At 39.5% G+C, this 19,551-nt stretch overlaps 1 protein-coding gene across 7 annotated transcripts in view; it reads left to right on the top strand.

Annotated features, from left to right (window-relative positions):
- stx1a (syntaxin 1A (brain)) overlaps positions 1-19,349 on the top strand; it is an 80,426-nt gene extending 61,077 nt beyond the window's left edge. The window contains exons 7-11 of one of the 7 annotated variants that reach the window (XR_009789782.1): positions 2,938-3,011; positions 4,966-5,100; positions 5,639-5,667; positions 7,243-7,353; positions 10,173-19,349. Coding sequence is in view for 3 of the 7 variants with exons in the window: in XM_061782520.1 (XP_061638504.1) it covers positions 2,938-3,011; positions 4,966-5,100; positions 7,519-7,629; positions 13,028-13,105 (398 nt within the window). In the remaining 4 variants the exon portion in view is untranslated. Of the gene's footprint in view, positions 1-2,937; positions 3,012-4,965; positions 5,668-7,242; positions 7,630-10,172 lie in introns of those variants that run through there. The other 6 variants (XR_009789780.1, XR_009789779.1, XM_061782520.1 and 3 more) reach the window with 6 other exon arrangements.
- Positions 19,350-19,551: the final 202 nt, after the last annotated feature.

Genomic DNA, 19,551 nt, shown 5'->3' with positions numbered 1-19,551 from the left:
CTGGCGAGCCGTCAATAGCACGGCGCTGCCCTGCTCACTTCTAGGCAACACACGAGTGAACTACAGTTCCCAAAGGACTGTTCGACCTTCCTTCTGTATCCGTTCTGTATCTATGTATTTATCCAAAATAAAATATCCATTTTGGCTATAATTATACTTGGTTTTAGTTGGATTTGCAAACGTAAAATGTCTCTTTAGTTAGTTCATGTTTTTTATTTTATTTTTTTTATTTCGTTTACGAAAATGTGTTTTCAATTTTAGTTTTAGTTATTTTGTTTGTTTTCATTTACTGAAATAACCTTGGTCTAAAATCTGTTTGACATATTACTTGAAGCACATTACTATTATTTATTTTTTTCTACTTATCTGTTAATACTTTGTGAGGTGTCTGTATGGGGAAGTTTCTAGATCCTTTCTACTCCCTATTTTGAATTCTTTTGGCCTCATGGAGAGTTTAAGGTGTGGGTAGGGGTGGCTAAAGAGGGGGATGATACTGACTGGCTGTGACTTGCTTTCTCGCAATAGTGCCCAGGAGAAGACCTGAATGTAGCTGAGCTAAGAGGTATCTGTACTTCAAAAGGAGGACATGTCTGTGGAGGGCAACTGGTGTATGGGGTGCAACTACAGTACTGCAGCAGCATGCTTTATAACATGCAAAGTCAGTTAATGTCGACGAGCTGATGATGCGTTTGAGGACTCCAGTGTACTTACGCATACTGGAATTGTAAAATGATTCCACAAACCTGACCATTTAAGGAAAATAATAATAATAACGTTAATTGTATTAGGGGTTGAAACGATTAGTCGACTAGTCAATGAGTCGATTTTACTACTTTGCATTGCATTTACGACTTTGCATTTTTAAAGCTTGAATTCCACGAACCACGTTTTCAGCATCTCGTCTTCCAATCGGCCGATTTACAGAGGACTTTCGACTTGGCCGTAGGTTGCCGTCGCCAGACCATAAAGCCATAATGACAGGCCAACGTGTGCAGCTCCGGGAGAAAAAAAATGAGGTGGTCGTAGAGGCGAATAGTGGTTTGCCCCGCTAGCTTCAATTAGTCTGATAGCTGCTAGTCTTAAAATATTAATTACAGCAGGACCAAGGGATTGGCAGCGAGGAACAAGGTCAGTTGCGCGAAGTCAAAGAAGTCGACAAAATGTTAAGTCTCAAACACGGGTGCAACAACTGTATGCTAACCAGAACGTTATTCGTCATGGAAGTTGTAAGTTATAACACGTTCCAACATGCCATCACTAGCCCTGTCAGAAAGCTCTTATATTTTCCCATTTGCATATACATTATTTGCTTGGAGTTAATTTATATATATATATCTATAAAAAAATACAACATCAAACCAGTGACATTTCATGTAACGTTGTGCGCTAGCAGCCAGAGGTGCATAGTAACGCGCTACAATTACTCCGTTACATTTACTCAAGTAACATTTTCGATAAACTGTACTTGTCAGAGTACTTTAAATGCACTGTACTTTTTACTTGAGTATTTATGCGAAGAAGGATCGATACTTTTACCCCATTACAATGATCAACATGCCGTTCGCTACTTTTATTTATCCATTCATGCGTGTGCGCCTTCGACTTCCGCATAGAGCACAAGGGGGACAGCTGCGCAAGTGTGTTTACAGACCAAAAAACAACAGCTTTGTCATGCAGCTCTTAAATTGTGTCTGCCCAAACTTGGATATTTCAGCCCACTTCTAACTTGAGAAAACACCTTGCAAGTAAGTTGCAGATGTTTTTGCTGTTGTTTTGGCAGTGGATGTGGCAGAATTAGCACACGCACACACACAATCACTAAGTCTGGTCAGCAAACAGCTTCTTCATGAAGTCATTTAAGTGAATAAAGCAAATAATGTTTCTGTAGAGCCCAATGCATGTGTTGTTGGTTTTTGGGCAGTTAAAATTTTAAGTGGTGGCAGGTGTGTGTCGACTCCCATTTATTATTTTTTTATGTGATGTTCATGCTCTGATTTAAAAAAAATAATAATAATAATTTTAAAAATCAGAAGTTACTCAGAAATTATTCTTTTTTTGAGTAGTTTTTCATTTAGTACTTTCTTACTCTTACTCAAGTAAATATTTGGATGACTACTTTTTACTCGAGTCATATTATTCTAAATTAACAGTACTCTTACTTGAGTACAATATTTGGCTACTCTACCCACCTCTGATTATGTCACACTACAAGGGGTTTTGTCGATCCGGGAAATCGGCCGCGATAGGTCATCGGACCAATATCGGGGCTAAAATCCTGTAGTCTGATCTAGGCATTACTACTTTGAATGTGTCTGGTTACTTCATGTAAATTCCTGTGTAACCCTCTTCTCTTAAAATCCCTCATTCAGCCTAGAAAAAAAGAAAAAAAACATCCTTTTGGCGGTGTTAATCCTCTTAAATGCTGTTGTCCAATTTTAGAGGTGCATTTCTCCCTAAAACATTGGTCAATGGCAAATTGTCAGACTTTAGGGGCATTGGACTTGAGAGGTACTGCTGCACAATTACAATGAAGCAACACGCTGGAGATAGCAGACCAAACCCTGACACAGACGCCTCGCGATCAGCAGAAAGTTGCGCTAAAATACGGGAAGTTGTTCTTTTGCACGGCTCTAGCAGATGATGTCTGCCCTGAATTCTGACACCAATTATTTTTAAATCACATCCGTCGCCTTCCAGAGGAGGAATGCCAATTAAAAAGCGGTCGAGTCAGATGGCTAGAGAGCAAATAGAGCGACTCACACCTTTCCTTTTAATTAAACTGAATGTTGTGAAGAAATGGTCATTAATCAGTCAGAAACGTGAATTCCAAATGGGATTTCAGGACGGCTTTGATTGAAATAACATACTTGCTGGGTTTGTTCTTAATTGTCTCTTTCTTAGTTGCACTCTTCCACTGTGTGTTTTTGTGCTTCCTAGCTGGAAAAAATACGACAAACGAGGAGCTGGAAAGCATGCTGGAAAGTGACAATCCAGCTATCTTTACATCAGGGGTAAGTCATGTAACTTGCCCAACTTCAATGGCACTCAGTAGAGCGTTGACCTCTGCCCAGGCCAAATTGTTCACCTTCATAACTAGCCACCTCATGCTTATGGCTAATTTTGGTTGTTAAAATTTACACATTGTTACTGAGACGTGAAGGAAAATAGGTTAAAAAATGCTGAAGCAAATCATGGAAATTAAGGAACATTTGGGAACGGTTTCTCCCACCCCAAAATCCTGGAAATTATGGATAATGTGAAAAAAAAATCCTGGAAATCAAGGAAAATGGGATGTAAATTGAAAAATATCGAAACATTAAGACAATGAAGAAAATGCCAAAACAAATCCTGAAAATTATTGAAAATGTGGTGGAGGGAAAAGAACAATTGAAATCTTGGAAATCAAGGAAAATTATGATAAAATGCCTGGAAAATCCTGGAAATTAAGGAAAATGTAGAAGTATTATTTTATCCTGGAAAGGTTCTCAGCAAAAACAAACTCAGGAAGCACAAGATACAAATGCATGGCATTTATTCACAGGGTAATGGGACACAGGTGGAGACAATCACCGTAATGAGGAGACACGGACAGGAAGTAAAACTTCTGGAACGAGAGAAAATTACTACTACTAAACAATTACTACGGCCACGTGCACACATAGCCAGTAAGTGGTGCTCAAGCACCTGTCCTTTAGCCCGAGACAAAAAAGTGCCCTTTTTTCTGCAGCCCTTTTTTCTTCATTAATCAATATTTAAAAAAAAAAAAAAAAAAAAAAAGATTACCCTCTCTGTCATCAATTCCATCCGAGGTGTTTTAATATCGAACAGGCATTTATTTGAGTCATTGGAAGAAGTGTACATATGCTGCTATTCAATCCACCTTGATTAAGGCCCCATTTCCAGAAGAAAAACCAGCCCATAAGCATGATGCTGCCATCAGTCTCCATGTTTCACTGTAGGCATGGTGTTCTTTTGGTGATGAGCAGTGTTGTGTCTGCAGTGCAAACTTTGGTGGAAACTTTGCACCAAACATACCTTTTGGAATTATGCCCAAAAAGTTGAACCTTGGTTGCATCAGTAGATAATACATTTTGAACTACACACATCCGGGAGATTGTGTGTTTTGTAGCCTGACTTAGATAAGGTAAGGCTTCTATCTTGATGTCCAGTTCTTGGTAATGTCACTACCATATTTTCTCTTTGATGATGAAAGTCTTCACTATGTTCCTGGTTCTTTTGATGCTTTTGAAAGAAAAGTGCACATTGAGTTCCCACTGATGCTGCAGAAGGTAATTGCAGACCATGACTTGTATTGTAAGATATCACAACAAAAATGTCAGCAAAACACTATGAAAACATCTTAAACATATTTGGGGTTAATCAGAATTACTTTAAATGGCAGGTGTGTGCTGACTCCCATTTAAGATGTTTGAACGTGCACACTTCATTCTTAACACAGCGACATCCCCAGTTACAGTATAAGAGGGTGTGCATTCTTGTGGTCTAATTATTTTACATCACAAAAACCTGGCATTTGAACAGGGGTGTGTAGATTCTTTTATATCCACTGTAGCTTCCCATCACCTCATTTGTGACTGTGTTGATTGTGTTCACAGAAATAAATACATTCTTAATTGTATGAAGAGTTTTGCCGATGGGTAGCTTTTTTGGGCTTGAGCACCTGCCCCCAAAAATGTCTGTGCAACGTGCCTGCCCCGAAATAAAAACAGACATGGTTACATGAAAGACAGGACTAAAAACTGGTGATTTAAGATCAATGAGAAAACATGACAAAAGGTGGAATAAAATTCCCCCAAAATCCCATTCACACCAAATGGAATTGGTTCCATAATCTTTTTATTTGCTGCTTAATCCGACTAATAATCTACCTAACTGCAATGAAAACAGAGCCTACTAATAAACAAAAACTTCCATTTCTCTCTTCTCTTTTTTTTTTTTTGTAAGATCATCATGGACAACATCACCCAGCAAGCAATGAACGAGATCGAGACGCGGCACAATGAGATCATCAAGCTGGAAAACAGCATCCGAGAGCTTCACGACATGTTCATGGACATGGCCATGTTGGTGGAGAGCCAGGTGCTAATGCTTCTGTCCTATCTGTCGTACGTCATTTTGTGTCAGTACACAGACAAATGCCCTTGGGACACAAATGTGGTCTTTGAATTCTGCCTTGAGGTTTCACAATATTCAGTTGTCTGACCAGCGGGTCGTCCCAGCGCATATTGGTTTAGCCTAGTGCTTCACTCTCTTACATTCTACTTTAAATGATGCGAACAAAAGTCATTTGAATCCCTTACTATGGAGTATGTTGATAGATAGAAAAAGTTTATCCCTTACTCTTATTTTCAGTTGCTTTAGGTAGCTTTCAAGCTATTGTATCAACGATTGTTTGTTAGCTGGAAATGTTTTCTTCTGTGCAGATGAATGCTTTAATCGTCAATAATAATTGAATGAACTAACCTTTCTGTCATGAGGTGCCACATGATTGTGTGTTAATTTTACTTGTCTGAGCTTGCCCCCCCCCCCCCCCCCCCGTTCTTTTCTGTTAACGTTCCATGTTTCTGTCCCTCATTTTTCCGCACTTTGTCTCCACATCAATGGCACTAAGCACTAGAGATCACAGCAGCCAGCTAACGCACAAAGGTAATCTATTTATTTTTCTTTTATACACTTGGAGTCATTGTTGTGAATGCAATCACTTGTTCATTCAGGCTTTTGCCTGGAATATTAATGGGCATTTGCATTCAGATATGAATGAAGCATTGTACTGTGTCTGTATTGTGAGTGTATGACTAGATAAACCCTCGTAAGAATGTTGTGTGATAACACGTAATACAAAGTTAATACGCAAAATACAGGGGAACCTCTGTCGGAAACACTTTGATCTATGATGCTGGTTCAGTCGTTCACATTTTGAATAATTTTTTCCCCTCGTGGGAATAAAAAGAAAATAGCTCCATGGTCAAACTGTGGCCATCATTTCACAAAGTAAGGTGTAGAAAGTACAGATAACTGTGTTCAAATGCAGTGAATACAAGTAAAAGATCTCAAATACTTGAGTGAATAAAAATCTACTTAAAGTCCCTGTACCACAACATACCACAGAGAATATAGTTATATTGAAATGAGGCTTGAAAATCGGGGGAAATCAAGATATTCTCTCCACTCTCAAACGCTGCGGGCATGTCTGCTGAATAAGCTGAAAGCATACCCCACTCAACTACTGACTGTCAATCAAATACCACTACTACAACTTTCAAAAATGAATACTACTTCATCTAATATCTTTCTTATTCCTACACATACCTACACGTTAGAGCCACGAAAATACAGTATATCCCATCGTCGTTGTGGGGGCGCTCTAAAGTAGCAACGACAGCACAAAGCCCATCTCCACACGCTGGCTGTTATCTCTGACATTTTTACCCCCTTGTGCTTCCACCTTCTCTCTGTGTGATGCGTGCACTTACAAAGAGACAATGAGGCGCATCAGAGCAGTCACCCCAGCCGAAAGCCCTGGACCACACGCTGGCTGTAAAGCAGAAATTAAAAAAAATAATAATCTTTTTTTTTTTTTTTTTTTATTCCTCCTTTTCCGTATGACATGCATGCACTCACAGCAGACAACGTAGTGCTCTAATGCTATCAAGCCACCCCGAAGGCCTGGGCCACAAGCTGGCTGTCAAGTCGTATTCAGGAAAAAAAAATAAAAAATTCCCCCCTCATTTCTATTCTGCCTTTCTCTGTGTGACATGCACCCATTCACAGACAACAATGAGGCCCTCTAAAGCAACCACACCAGCGGACTATCTGAAGGGAAGAAGCATGCTTGGGGTTTAGGCATGGCTAGCTAGCTAACTGTAGGTCGCAATTGCAATGGAGAACCGCTGATACAAATGAAAGCACTCAAGTTCTTGTATAGTGGTGCAGGGATGACTCATGCCGGACTCCCAAGTGTATCACTAGGCACCGTTTTAGCCACACCCAAAAAATCAGGCAAACCGAACTTGTGAAAAAATGCTTTATGCTATATCCCCACAATTGAGTACTAGAGAGTTCTCTGTCTTTGCATGTTTCCGGGAGTTATCTTCAAGCATGTATGTATAACGTATTCAGAAACAAATGTCTGAATTTGAGGTCTGTATGTACAATAGAAAAGTATTTGTACTTGGTTCCCTCCCACCACTGGCACTGACTGCTGCTGCTTTTGTTGTGTAGGGCGAGCTGGTGAACAACATCGAGCGCGTTGTGTGGGAGGCACAGGACTACGTGAAGCAAGCAAAGGACACCATCCCCAAATGCAAGAAGTTCAAAAAAACCAGCAGGCGGGTGAGAGGCACTCACAAAATCAGGAAACTAACTCTTCTTTTTCACCCCTCTCTTTACCCCACTCTTCTCTTTCATGTCATCCACCCATTCTTCCTTCCCTTTCCTGGCCTCCTCCACTTGCACACATCTGCTCCCATCTTTTCTGCTCTTCCAACCCTCTGCTAGGGAGAGATGATAGACCGCATAGAATACAATGTGGAGCACTCGGTAGACTATGTGGAGAGGGCCGTTTCAGACACTAAGAAGGCGGTTAAATACCAGAGTAAAGCTCGGAGGGTGAGTGACAAGCGGCCAGAGAATGTGACGACAAGCATGAAGTGTGTGTTGTCGTGCAAGTGTTGTGTGCATGCACGCCGCAGTGTACGCTCTGCATGTGGAGCTTGTTTGTTGTGTGTTGTATTCATCTCAATTCAGATCTAAAGCGCTATCTTTGGCAGCTTTACACCTACCGGACACTTCATCAGGGACACGTGCACATCCGTTTTCTAAAACACGCAAGCTTGGGGAGAACAGGCAAACTCTACACAGGAAGGTCAGAGCCAAGGTTCCCATGTGCGGTGGAGATTATCCCAGCTGAATTTGGCAAAGTACACCCAAGACCGGTTGCCAGTCACTCGCAGGGCACATATAGACAAACAACCATTGACACTCATACCTATGGACAATTCAGAATCTTCAATGAACTTAACATGCAGGTTTTTGGAATGTGGGAGGAAGCTGGAGTACCTGGAGAAAACCCACAGAAGCACGGGGAGAACAGGCAAAGTTCTTGCTAGGCAGACATTCTAACCACTAGGCCCACCATGGTGACATCTACACAATCACCTGTTTATAAAAAAAAAAACCTCAATCCCAAAAATGAAGTCAACCCACTCAAAAATGTAATACCCATAACTCCTTACTGTCCATTTTGCAACTTGACTAAAATAGTCAATATTTGTTTTTTTACTTGCTATAGAAACTATAGCAGCCAAGGCCTATTTGGCTTTGTGGAAAAACTGCCACCCACTGGTTTCGACCAGAACAGCAACCATCCCTGACGATAATCAAAAAGTGAAAGGCATGTGTGTACAGTACTTAACAATTACAATGTATTTTATTAGTCTTTGATCAAACAAAAACGTCAAATCTTCATCAGCAGAGGTGTGATTCGCTTTTACTTAATTCTAACATCTAATACTACAAGTCCCATAATGCATTGCAGTCACTGTCACAACCCCCCTCTTTTGGCAGCTTCACTTGTGAGCTCTTATGTAGTTCATAATAATTTTATGGCACACAAGTAGAGCAAAGGAACAACTACTTAGTTATAAGCTTAGCCGTTTGTATGTGTCTCAGCCAGGAGGTACGGTGGCCTTTAAGGCAGGGGCTCCACATGGTACGGGAGCTGTAGCTTGGAGGTTCGCAAAATAATTTGCAATAAATTATTATGTTTTATCATTTAAAAAATGGCATATTTCATATGGGGACCGGTGGCCAAGAAAACAAAAATAATCAATAAATGTCTCCTACGTACCTTATCTTGGGCAAATTAAAAGCTCTGATATACAGTGGAGCCTCAATAAAAGGGACCCCAATATAACAGCTATCGAACAAAACGGACCTTCGGGATTGAACGTGTCCAAAAATAGTTTCCATTTGTCAATATTACTAGATCCAATTCCAAAAGACGTGCCTGCATGGCACCCATTTTGATTGTGGGGCTTTGACGTGTTGGCCATGTCATGATGGTTGTATCTATTGTCTATTGTGCTGTAGAGCGCAGCAGAGAGTGAGAGAGAGAGAGAGAGAGAGAGCGGCACTGCTCCAGTGTTAATGCTAAGGAATACAAAACAAGTCTCTGAAGTCTGGAACATGCTATCTTTAATACAGTAAAAAAAAAAAATGTTCGAGCCATTCGCCTTCGGCAGCAGATTTGGAACTAGGAAGCACACTAATTCCCTGCAGTTCATGAAAGTGACACGCCTATAATGAGTACCGTACGTCAACAGTGCCACCATGACCAAGCACACCGGCGTGGTAAGTTTGGATAAAATGTGAAACTTTTCAAGCTTTTTTATATATTTATTTATAATAACTTTGTACTGTACTGTGTGTTTTACGCCACACAAAAAAAACCTCCAAAACAATAATTTTGTACTGTACACTAATATGGGTGCATATGGCCTAAAAAAAAAAAAAAAGTGCTTCAATGTGACGGACAATCGGCTATATCGGACGACCCCCCGCCCCTATTAGTCCGTTCCGTCGAGGTTCCACTGTAGTTGTGACGTATCCCATAAATCTGACATCCCAGCATTAATAAAGTCGGCTGTATTTTTTTCAAGAATATAGTACTATTTTTTGTGTATCTTTTCCGGTATAAAAGGCGTATTTAGGGGTTCACATGGTCATTCTGTTTAATTGGCGTTAGGATTAAGAGGGGGTTCTTGGAAATATGTCTTTCCTGTGAGTGGTCCCTGCATCCACAAAGTATGAGAACCCCTCCTTAATGGGACAAAAAAAATACTCTTGGAAAATGGCACCGTTATAAAAATCGAACTTGCAATGAGTTACTGAATGGTCCCATAAACCAAGTCAGGAAATTAAGTCGTAAATAGCAGTGTGTAATGCCTCATCTCGACAAAAAGTGGATATATATATCAAGGATTTGTTTTTAATCAAATGTACAGGTACTAATTTACAAGGTGGGCCATCATTTCACTTAGATTAACCCCTGTCAAAAAACAACTGTAAACACTCTCTCCGTCTATGTTTGCTCTTAAACATTCCTGACACTCCCTTCCTGTCCCCCCCTGCCCCATTCCTCCCCCACGCAGAAGATGATCCTGATAGGAGGTTGTGTCGCCGCTTGTTTGAGCGTCCTCGTAATTTCTCTGGCGGTTGGCCTCAGCTAGGACACGAGATGACCTAGCAGAACAATCCAACCCCTTTGACCCATTTTACTGTTCATGTGTTGTCAATGGACTTTCTACCGAGTGCTGCTAGCAAAGAAAGTGGGCCAACATACAGTATAAAAAGCCTTGCTTCGTCATTGTTTTAACAATTTTTAAAGATGCTACAGATTTCCCACTGCATGATTCTCATGCCCGTCACACGCATGACTGCTGCAGTGTTTGTATGGTTTTCCCACCAAATGGAAATCCACACACACAAAAACAAAACAAAAAACTTAAAGGAGACATTATTATGAAAATTGACTTATTGTTTTTACAGTATACAGATAGTTGCGCCTTTGGACTGTACAGTGTAAAATTAAGCAACCAAGTTAATCTTTAGTTACTGTAGCTACATTTTTCTGAAAATGTTCACGGTTAAATTAGCCAGTGGTGGCTTCACGCGAAAAGGTTTTACCAATTAGTCAACTAGCAGACTTTGCTACTTGATGTTTAACGTTTGAACTCGACTAAGCGCTAATAATGCTTTTTTGCCATCTCGTCTTCCACTCAGCCAATTTACAGAGGACTTTCAACTCTTCCGTCAGCGGACCATTAACGCTCTGTGGAGCAGCAAAATGTCCGGCTGACAAAGCGGCACAGTCTTCATACTGTACGTCTGTGCAGGTCCAAGAGTACAAGAATAAGATGGTTGTGGATGACAATAGCGGTTAGTCTCACTAGCTTGGGCTATTCCAACAATATCAAGAAGGTCATCGATTAATCGACGACAGTCATCACTTTATAATTGACTACAACCAAAATCTAGTCGCTTCACCCCACATAGTGCACACGTCATACATGTGCTGTCTGGACGCGAAGGGGGGAATGCTCTGGAAGGAGTCTCAGACTCCGCAGAATATGTTTGCGCATTGCTTTATTTATGCAAATATAGTCACTAGAGAGGTCACAAAAGTTGCTCAATTTAGCGACAGAGTTGCTAAGTTGGTAACACTGAGTCGGCTCGCTTCATCGTATGTTCTACCTCAGCCTCTGGTTGTCAAGGTAACGAAAGGTCTATTGGGATTTCCATGAAACAGAACTGCCTCTCCCAAAGCGGCCGATCTGATCCAGAGTGTGACGAGTGGCTATTAAGTCTGCTTTTTTTCATTATCCTTTGTGTATTCTGACCAACGACTGTCACAGACACCTGGGAACTCTCTTAATTGGTGAAACAAAAATGCATAATGTCTCCTTTAACTGGTGTGCTTGCATCGTCACCAAACTTTGTAGACTGGAACAAAGTGGCTCATGTGAAAATAAACAAAATGCGTTGTATGTGCTTGTTACTGTAAACACTCCAAAAATGTCACGAGCAAAGAATCTCAGTTTTTCTCTTATTCTTTTGATTCACTGTGCAGACAAAAGTATCGGGACACTGCTTGAGGTCAAAATCTTGTGCACCAAGCATGCCTTTTTGACTTTCCCCAAAATGTTCCCAAAAAGTTGGAAGTATACAGTTGTCCAAAAGGTCATTAATGGGGTCTAGTCAAACCCTTAATTCATTAATTGTGTCCCACTTAGAGTAGGTGGGTAAGTGTAATAGATTTATTTCTATCATTTGTCCATCACAAGAACCTTTCCCAAGTTTAAGAATCCATTACAGTCCCCCAAAAAACACCAGATTTTTGTTGTTGTTAATAAAGAAAAGTAGCAGTATATTGTAAAATATAGACATAAAAACATAATAGAAAAGAATGTAAAGATATTAACTGCTTTTATGAAGTGTAATCAAGCCACGTGTCCCACACACACCGTCTCTCTCTCTCTCTCTCTCTCTCTCTCTCTCTCACACACACACACACACACACTCACTGTAGTACATTTGCGTGCTGTGCCTTAAAATACGCTGCCTCTCTCTCTCTCTCCCATACTTGCTCGATCCCCGCACCCCGCCCTCTTGAGCAGGAAGGCTCTGTCTCTTGTCAGTGGTTCAGTTCCAAAAACTTTTGTTTTATGTCTTTCAATAAGAAAAGTTGCGCTCAACAGTATGGTATTGTATACAAACACACAGTAACAACATTTGCACGCAAATGTAAAAACGATCTACAGTGTTCCCTCGCTATATCGCGGTTCACCTATTGTGGATTCAGTACATTGTGGATTTTTTTTTCATATTGCGCATAATTCACCATATCGCAGGATTTTGAGTGTATGCTGTAATTTTTTTCTTTATTTGAATAAATGCTGCCGAGCCTAAAACATTAAAACTGTCATTAAAAAATAAAAATTCATTCAAACACATACTACAAGGAATAAAATGTACATACTATAAAATATACCTGTGCATTACTGTATGTTTAAGAGTTTAAAAGGTGTTGAAGAGTATAAAATGTTTATAAGTGTATGGTAGAGGTTAATAAGAGTGTGGGGACGGTTAGTGAGTATGGGGAGGCTCATAGAGCTTTAAAATATGTATAAATTTAAAAAGCCATTGCGGGGGTGGTCCGGAACATAACGAGGGATTACTGTATTTTAAGGAGCTTACTCCTTAATTTTAGGAAACACGAACTTATCCCATAAAGAATTGGAGGATATCTGTTGGGAGACATTGGTAATGTAGAATATTTGAATATTTAAGTGATTCAGAGTCCCAATACTTTTGCTGCTGTACAGTAGAGTAGCATGTGTGTTTATTGGTCAATCCAAAAGTTTCTAACATGTTTTCTTTTGCTCCCTACTCGCTGCCCTGGACGACTGTTGCTTTCGTCACTTGTCTTGTTTTCCTCGCTAAATAGAAGAAAATAATGATTATTATATGCTGTGTGATTCTGGGAATAATCATTGCATCCGCCGTGGGTGGCACACTGGCCTAAACCTCTGAAAACACACACACACACACACACACACACACATGTCAAAAACAGACACGTTCCCACTTGCCATGAATGCAAACGTATTACGCAATGTTTGGAATGCGCCGTGTCACTTCCTGTACCATCCATCTGACATGACAGCAACATGTTTTGGCATGAGTTTCTTTCTTGTAAAAATGTGCGGTGCTGCAACAAATGTTTGAGTGTTGTCAACGATTTGATGTTTTCCCCTCAAATTGAATTATTGTGTGGAAAAAGTTACAAAAAGGAATTATGTACCACTCTATCCATTCAAAGTATGATGGTGTACTGAGTTGTCTGTTTTGTGTGTAGGCAACTTAAGAGGGGACTAATCTGCAGTGTTTTTTGCAATTACACATTTACTGACTCCAACCACTTTTTCCTGTTTTTAACTTTCTATCCAATGTCAACATTACACAGGAGTGTTGTGGCCACAACAAAAAGAAAAAACAAAATCACACTAACGTATTGAATTTGTAATATTACAGGGGAAAATGTTTTTTATTTTTTTAAACAGAAAAGTCGTATTTACGTAAGGTTAAAGTTGTATAGTTTCAAGATAAAAAGTCATATCGTCTCCAAAACCACTTTTCAGGGAATAAAAAAAAAACCGCCATCTTGCTTGAGTTACCAAACATTGCATCGTTGAAGTTAATATTGTACCTTATATTGCTATCATATACTGTTGCGCAACATCAATACAACACCACCACCAAACAACAAAATCATTGTTCAGTTGCTAATTTATTAAGGACACGTCGCCAGCACGTCTCCAAATCAGAGTCTGCGCTCACACCAACCCCTGACCAGACAAAACACTTTTAATACTTAACAAAAGCCAAAATACTGCGGTTACATCATCTTCCCAAATGCTTTCTCAAAGGTCTTAGAGCCATGAGTGATGCAATCAATAAAACAATGAGCTAACTAAGCAGAGATCTTTTTTTAACAAAACAGGCCAACTGCAATGTAAACTAACTATTTTCACTCATTATTGTTTAAAAGAACATCCAGACTTTCAATCTTGAGGCGACATACGGCTCCCACAGACTGAAGTACGAGGCGGAGTTTTACAACACTTCTCAAACAGTTGAGTGTTCAAGAGCGGATATCGATTTTTTTTCTCAAGCAATTTTCAGCAATTTAAATTTGTTAATAATGCATACAAATAACAGACAAAAGTGTGGACCCATAATGGTTTTTTTTGTTTGTTTGTTTGTTTTTAATATGAAGTGGACTGCATTTAGACAGACGAGGTTTTCCGCCCGACAGCGACGATGCAGTGTTCTCCCCCATACTCGCAAATTCACCTGTTTGCAGATTATTTTGGTTTTGTACCCTGTCACATAGGAAAGTCGTGCTTTAACACCATTTATGGCATCTTGTTGCCAATGAAATAAAGTTTAGCCGAGGAGGTGGAGATTATGACTTTAATCTTGAAGAGATTACAACTTTATTGTAGGGTTATGACTTCAAGGTCCAAAATATAGAACTTTTTTTTCTTGAAAATATACAGGGTTTTTTTTGTGGGGAAAAAAACCTTTGTTTTACTTGAATTTAATCTTGAAAATGTAATGTATTTTTTCTCATGAATGCACGACTTTGTTTTCATAAGATTATGACTTTAATCCATAATGGGGGGTTCTTCTTCTCTGTGTGGGGTGGCCCTAATACTACTTCGTAAATCTCCTCAACCTCCCTTACAAAACAATGGCAAAAAATCCTGCATGGTCAAATCTGGTGTCAAATTCTGATTGTATTGAGAAAGGAGCTCAGTTGCAAAAAATGCTCTTGTGCTTTATTTGCTCTCAACTTGCCCTCATCATTATCATCTCAGACTGTTTGTTCCAGTAGTGAATGTGCGTGAGTGCATGCGGATAAGCAAACGTGTTTTGTCTCGACATGCTGATGCGTGCTGAGTGGCACGAGATAAAAGGACTGCTTGGCACTTTTTGTATTGTGTAAGCTCTCTTAACACTGCCAGTATGTTCAAAAAATCTGAGTCTGCTCTGATCGGGATGTGTTATTTATCTTTTTTGTGTGTCTTTTGATAAAGCTTATGCTTTAAACGTTCATTCTGTTTGTTCTCACTTGAAGATAGGGTTGGGCATCGAGAATCGAGAACCGATTGGAACTAGACCAGACATTGTGGTGATGGGGACTATGGGACTAACATTCCGGTTCTCCCGGAATCGTTCAAATAAAAAAATATCGGTTCCCAGTTTCGATGCCAACAGTCCGCCGACCCGAATAAGAAAGTGGCGAAAACCAACGAAGAAGAACGCACACGAAGACATGCTTGTGCCCAACGGCACCAGCGAACAAAAGTGTTAACTATGTTAAAATAAATGACCAGTCACCTCAGTGCAACACTAGTATTAAGATTATATTGTGCAAAGGAGGCGTTCCGGATGTGTAGATGTCTGACGCACTCCCTCTCGTGCCGAGCCTCAGCCTACACCGCGCGGAGCTTCAGTGAACTCAATTGGGTGAGTGAAACCGTCAAATATGTCTTTGCCAACATTGAGGCAGCTAACAAGTTAAACGGTAGGTTGCACTTTTGCAGTGATGGTTTTTAGCGTTTGTTTTTTTTAATCTTCAAACCAACGTAAGAGCTGATGACAGACACAAAAATAAAATATAAACGACTTTACCATGCTGGAAAGAAAGTAGAAACAGTCGCATTACAAGCATAACATTGAGCTAAAACTTCACTAAACGTCAAACTAGCAACTTTACATCACAATGAATTGGGACGAAATTCACAAAAACGTCTCACAGTATCACAAACCGTGTGCCTCATCGGTGGGTAGGTAAAGGAATCAACGTTTTACAGAGCAATTGGTTCCATTCATGACTCTTTTTCTTGCGTGTTGTTTTACTTTTGTTTTTACCGGTGTTGTATGAAGTTATTTTTCGTGCCAAAATGCTGAGTTCCGGTGCGTACCTTTCCAAATACAAAGCTACATGCCTAAAACAGGAAGTCAATTAAAACTTGCACATAAAACATTTGACGTGATAAAACAGTCGCAAATAACTATTTTAACAATGCTGTATTTAACTTTTAGCTGAAGCAATAATTAATGAATATTATTTCCACACACATTGCCTTTTAGTTAATCGGTTTGTTATTGATACTGGTTATAAAGAACCCCGAGTCAAATGTTAATTTCAGTTTATGCTACAGGGTGTTAAGAAAATTGATATTCGTAATTTGGACACCCTGTATTTAAACCATGCAAACGTTTTTGACCTAGCCTCCTAAAAGAATCGGAAGCGAAATGAGGAATCGGAATCGCTCAAATTCAAATAATGCCCAACCCTACTTGAAGATGTCGGCATGAAGTTAAAGTAGCCCTGTTAAAAACAAAACAACGAAAAAGCTTATCAGACTGCAACCGTGTTAGCATGTTGCCTCCTCGACCTGCTGCCTTTGCGTTTTGTCGTGATGACATGGTTTTTGTTTTTCTTCTTGTTTTTCCAAGTAAAGATTGTCTGCAAAAAGAAAAAAAAAAGCTGTGCTCGTGTATCTCTCAGACCGTCATTTCCCCCAAAGGCCAAGTCACAGATGGGTGTAGGCTAGTGACTCTCAACTATTGTGCCGTGGCACATTAGTGTGCCGTGGGAAATTATCAAATTTCACGTAATTGCTCAAACAATTCTTTATTTACAAGATATAATGCATCTTTGTTCATCTATTTATGCCAGTGAGGCATAGTGACAGACAGAAAAAATAAATGCTATTCTATTAGATGGCAGGAAGTACATACAGTAATTAATGTATCCACTTTTTGTGACATTTTTGTCTGTGTGTGTGCTGTGAGATTTTTCAATTGTAATATATGTGCCTTGGCTGCAAAGGTTGCAAATCATTGGTGTAGGCAGACAGCGTAGTTCAGATCTTCATCAGTGTCTTGAATCCTAGATCAACAACATAAAAGGACATGTCTACTCTAATTGGCGCAGTGGAACTTCTGAAAACTCACATTTCATACAGTTTGGAGTTTTTTTCTGGAAAGGTAAATGCTTAAGTACATCAGTAAATTATCAAATCTCGTGAAATTTCAAGTGTACAGTGGCGCCATGAGTCAAAGTTTTACTCTCAAACTAAACATAAAACAAGTTCACATTGTGTATTTAAAATAACCGCATCAATCAAACTTTATTTGTAAGCGCTTTTCATACACTACGTGCAACTCAAAGCTCTTTAACATAAATTCAAAATATAAAAATAAATCAATCCCAGCCTCCGCTTTTCAACAAGGACACAGACACGCACACACATACAGGTTAAAAATAATTCCATAATGACCTAATAACCAGTGCCCAGTTGTTCAAAGGGAATTTGATTGGATTTTTGATGGATTGGATCAATTCATGAGAATGGGTTTCATGATACAGTACGTGCTGAGGGCTGAAATGACCAATAGAAACGCAATCTCCGTTCACACGATTCCAAGATGGCGGCCCCCATCGAAGTTGTCAGTAACCCGTAACTCATGTGAAAAAGGTTGGCATAAACTCCTTGCCCAGCCCTTCTCTGTACCAGTGGCCTGGTTCACTTTGACGTTCTCCGACATGCTTTAGAGCAGTGGTGTCCAACATATGGCCCACAGGCCAAAACTGGCCCGCTAGCGGCTACAATACGGCCCACAGGATGAATTCGAAAGTAAAAAAATAACCCAAGACATTGTGGTGGTGGGGACTATGGGTAATTTTGAGAATGATTATGCTAATGTAGAAAATGAAATGAAAATAATTCCTAGCTCCTCATAAATTGATTTCATTTTAAAGTGCAATACTATATTCATTAGTTCCAAATACTTGTGACTAAATGTATTGTGCCTTAAAAGACAATCACTGTGATAGTTATTATGCACACATATACTGCAGATGACAAACTGAAGCAAAATTTTCCAAGAAATCTGCAGTTGTTTTGTTAAGTGATTTTTTTTTTAAAGTCATTTAATCTTGAGATTTTGCTAATGTACTTGTTTTGCATTAAAACTTATTGTTATCTGTTATTATATTACTATAAGTATAGTATGATTTTTGTGGTTGGGCCCCTTTGACATTGTATTATGAAATAATAGTGTCTGATCTTATTATATACAACAACATCAAATTAGGCTGCGGTCACCAGCTTCAGTTTCCGTCTCCAGTTTCATTGGTTGGATCCTGGTCAGTATCATTCAGGTTGCCAGGAAAAATAATAAAAAAGCAATCTTGTCTTTATGGGATTTATTACAAAGGGCTATTTACATAGTAAGTACAGAGAGAGAGAGAGAGTGCACTAGTGGTTTACATCCAAACATCTGTCAAATCCATCAATTTTTCATGCAAGAGCAAGCTTAAAGCACTGCTCACTTTCTGAGACTAGCACTGGACTTCACTTTCTGGGATTTTGGCTGAGTATGTTGCACTGATGAATTCGGAACAAGTGTTGAGTGCTATAATGATAATAATTTCTGCACCTAAAACTGACAAAAATTGAGTTACCATGACTTGTGTTTGTTTCACTCACTGTCTCTCCGACCCCCGCTTGTTGTTGTTGTTTTTGTTTTGTGTGTAGAATTGGGCGAAGGTAACGTGTGTGTGTGTGCGTGTGTGCGTGTGCGTGTGTGTGCGCGCGTGCGTGCCTGTGTGCACACGTGTGTTTGAACTATACAATTTGAACCTTTGGATGGAATAAGAGTTGAAAGAAAATACACAGGGGCATACAGTATATTAGTAGACATTAACAATAATAATAATGACAATATAGCTCTTGAGAATGAAGTTTGGCTTGGAAATAGCACTCTAAAAGTGATGAAGTATGTGGACTATTTGATGATTTGTTTGCTAAAAAGAAGCATGCACAAGTGGGTTTAAACGGCACAAAACAAACAAGTAAGGGGCCACTTTGCGGGTATTGCTGACAGCCACACGTTGTCCTTCCACTCTAATGCAGTGCTTTTTTTTTATTGATGTGGGTCATCTCCTGGGGCCTCCTTCAGCTCAGGGCCCTAGGCAATTACCTGCCTTGTTTACCCTGTTGTGATACCTCTTTTTATACAAACAATAAAAGATACATTTTTCATAATGTCCACTTTTATTTTTCTTAGAAATGATTTGTCACTCAGCTTCAATCTATCTTCTATACATACCTGTTTGGTCTCGTGCTTACTGAAATTGAAATGGGAAGAAAAAACATCTAATAAATTTGCTCTATGTGTGAAATGAACCGACATATCCTGCTTGGTATTTGTTACCTCATCCAGAGAATGAAAGGCACAACAATGCTTGAAAATACCTTTGTTAGAAATCATCTGAGCATTCATTGTTTGACTCATCCACTCCTGCACCTCTTTTGTATGCACCTTGCTATCATAGTCTGTTTTGTCATTTTTGGTTGTTGTTGTTGTTGTAAAACTACAAAGTCGCAG

The sequence above is a fragment of the Phyllopteryx taeniolatus genome, chromosome 8 (genome assembly GCF_024500385.1).
Source record: "Phyllopteryx taeniolatus isolate TA_2022b chromosome 8, UOR_Ptae_1.2, whole genome shotgun sequence".
In the NCBI taxonomy this organism is placed as follows: Eukaryota; Metazoa; Chordata; class Actinopteri; order Syngnathiformes; family Syngnathidae; genus Phyllopteryx; species Phyllopteryx taeniolatus.
Note: the sequence above shows the minus strand (reverse complement) of the source record. Positions and strands in the feature narration are given on the sequence as shown.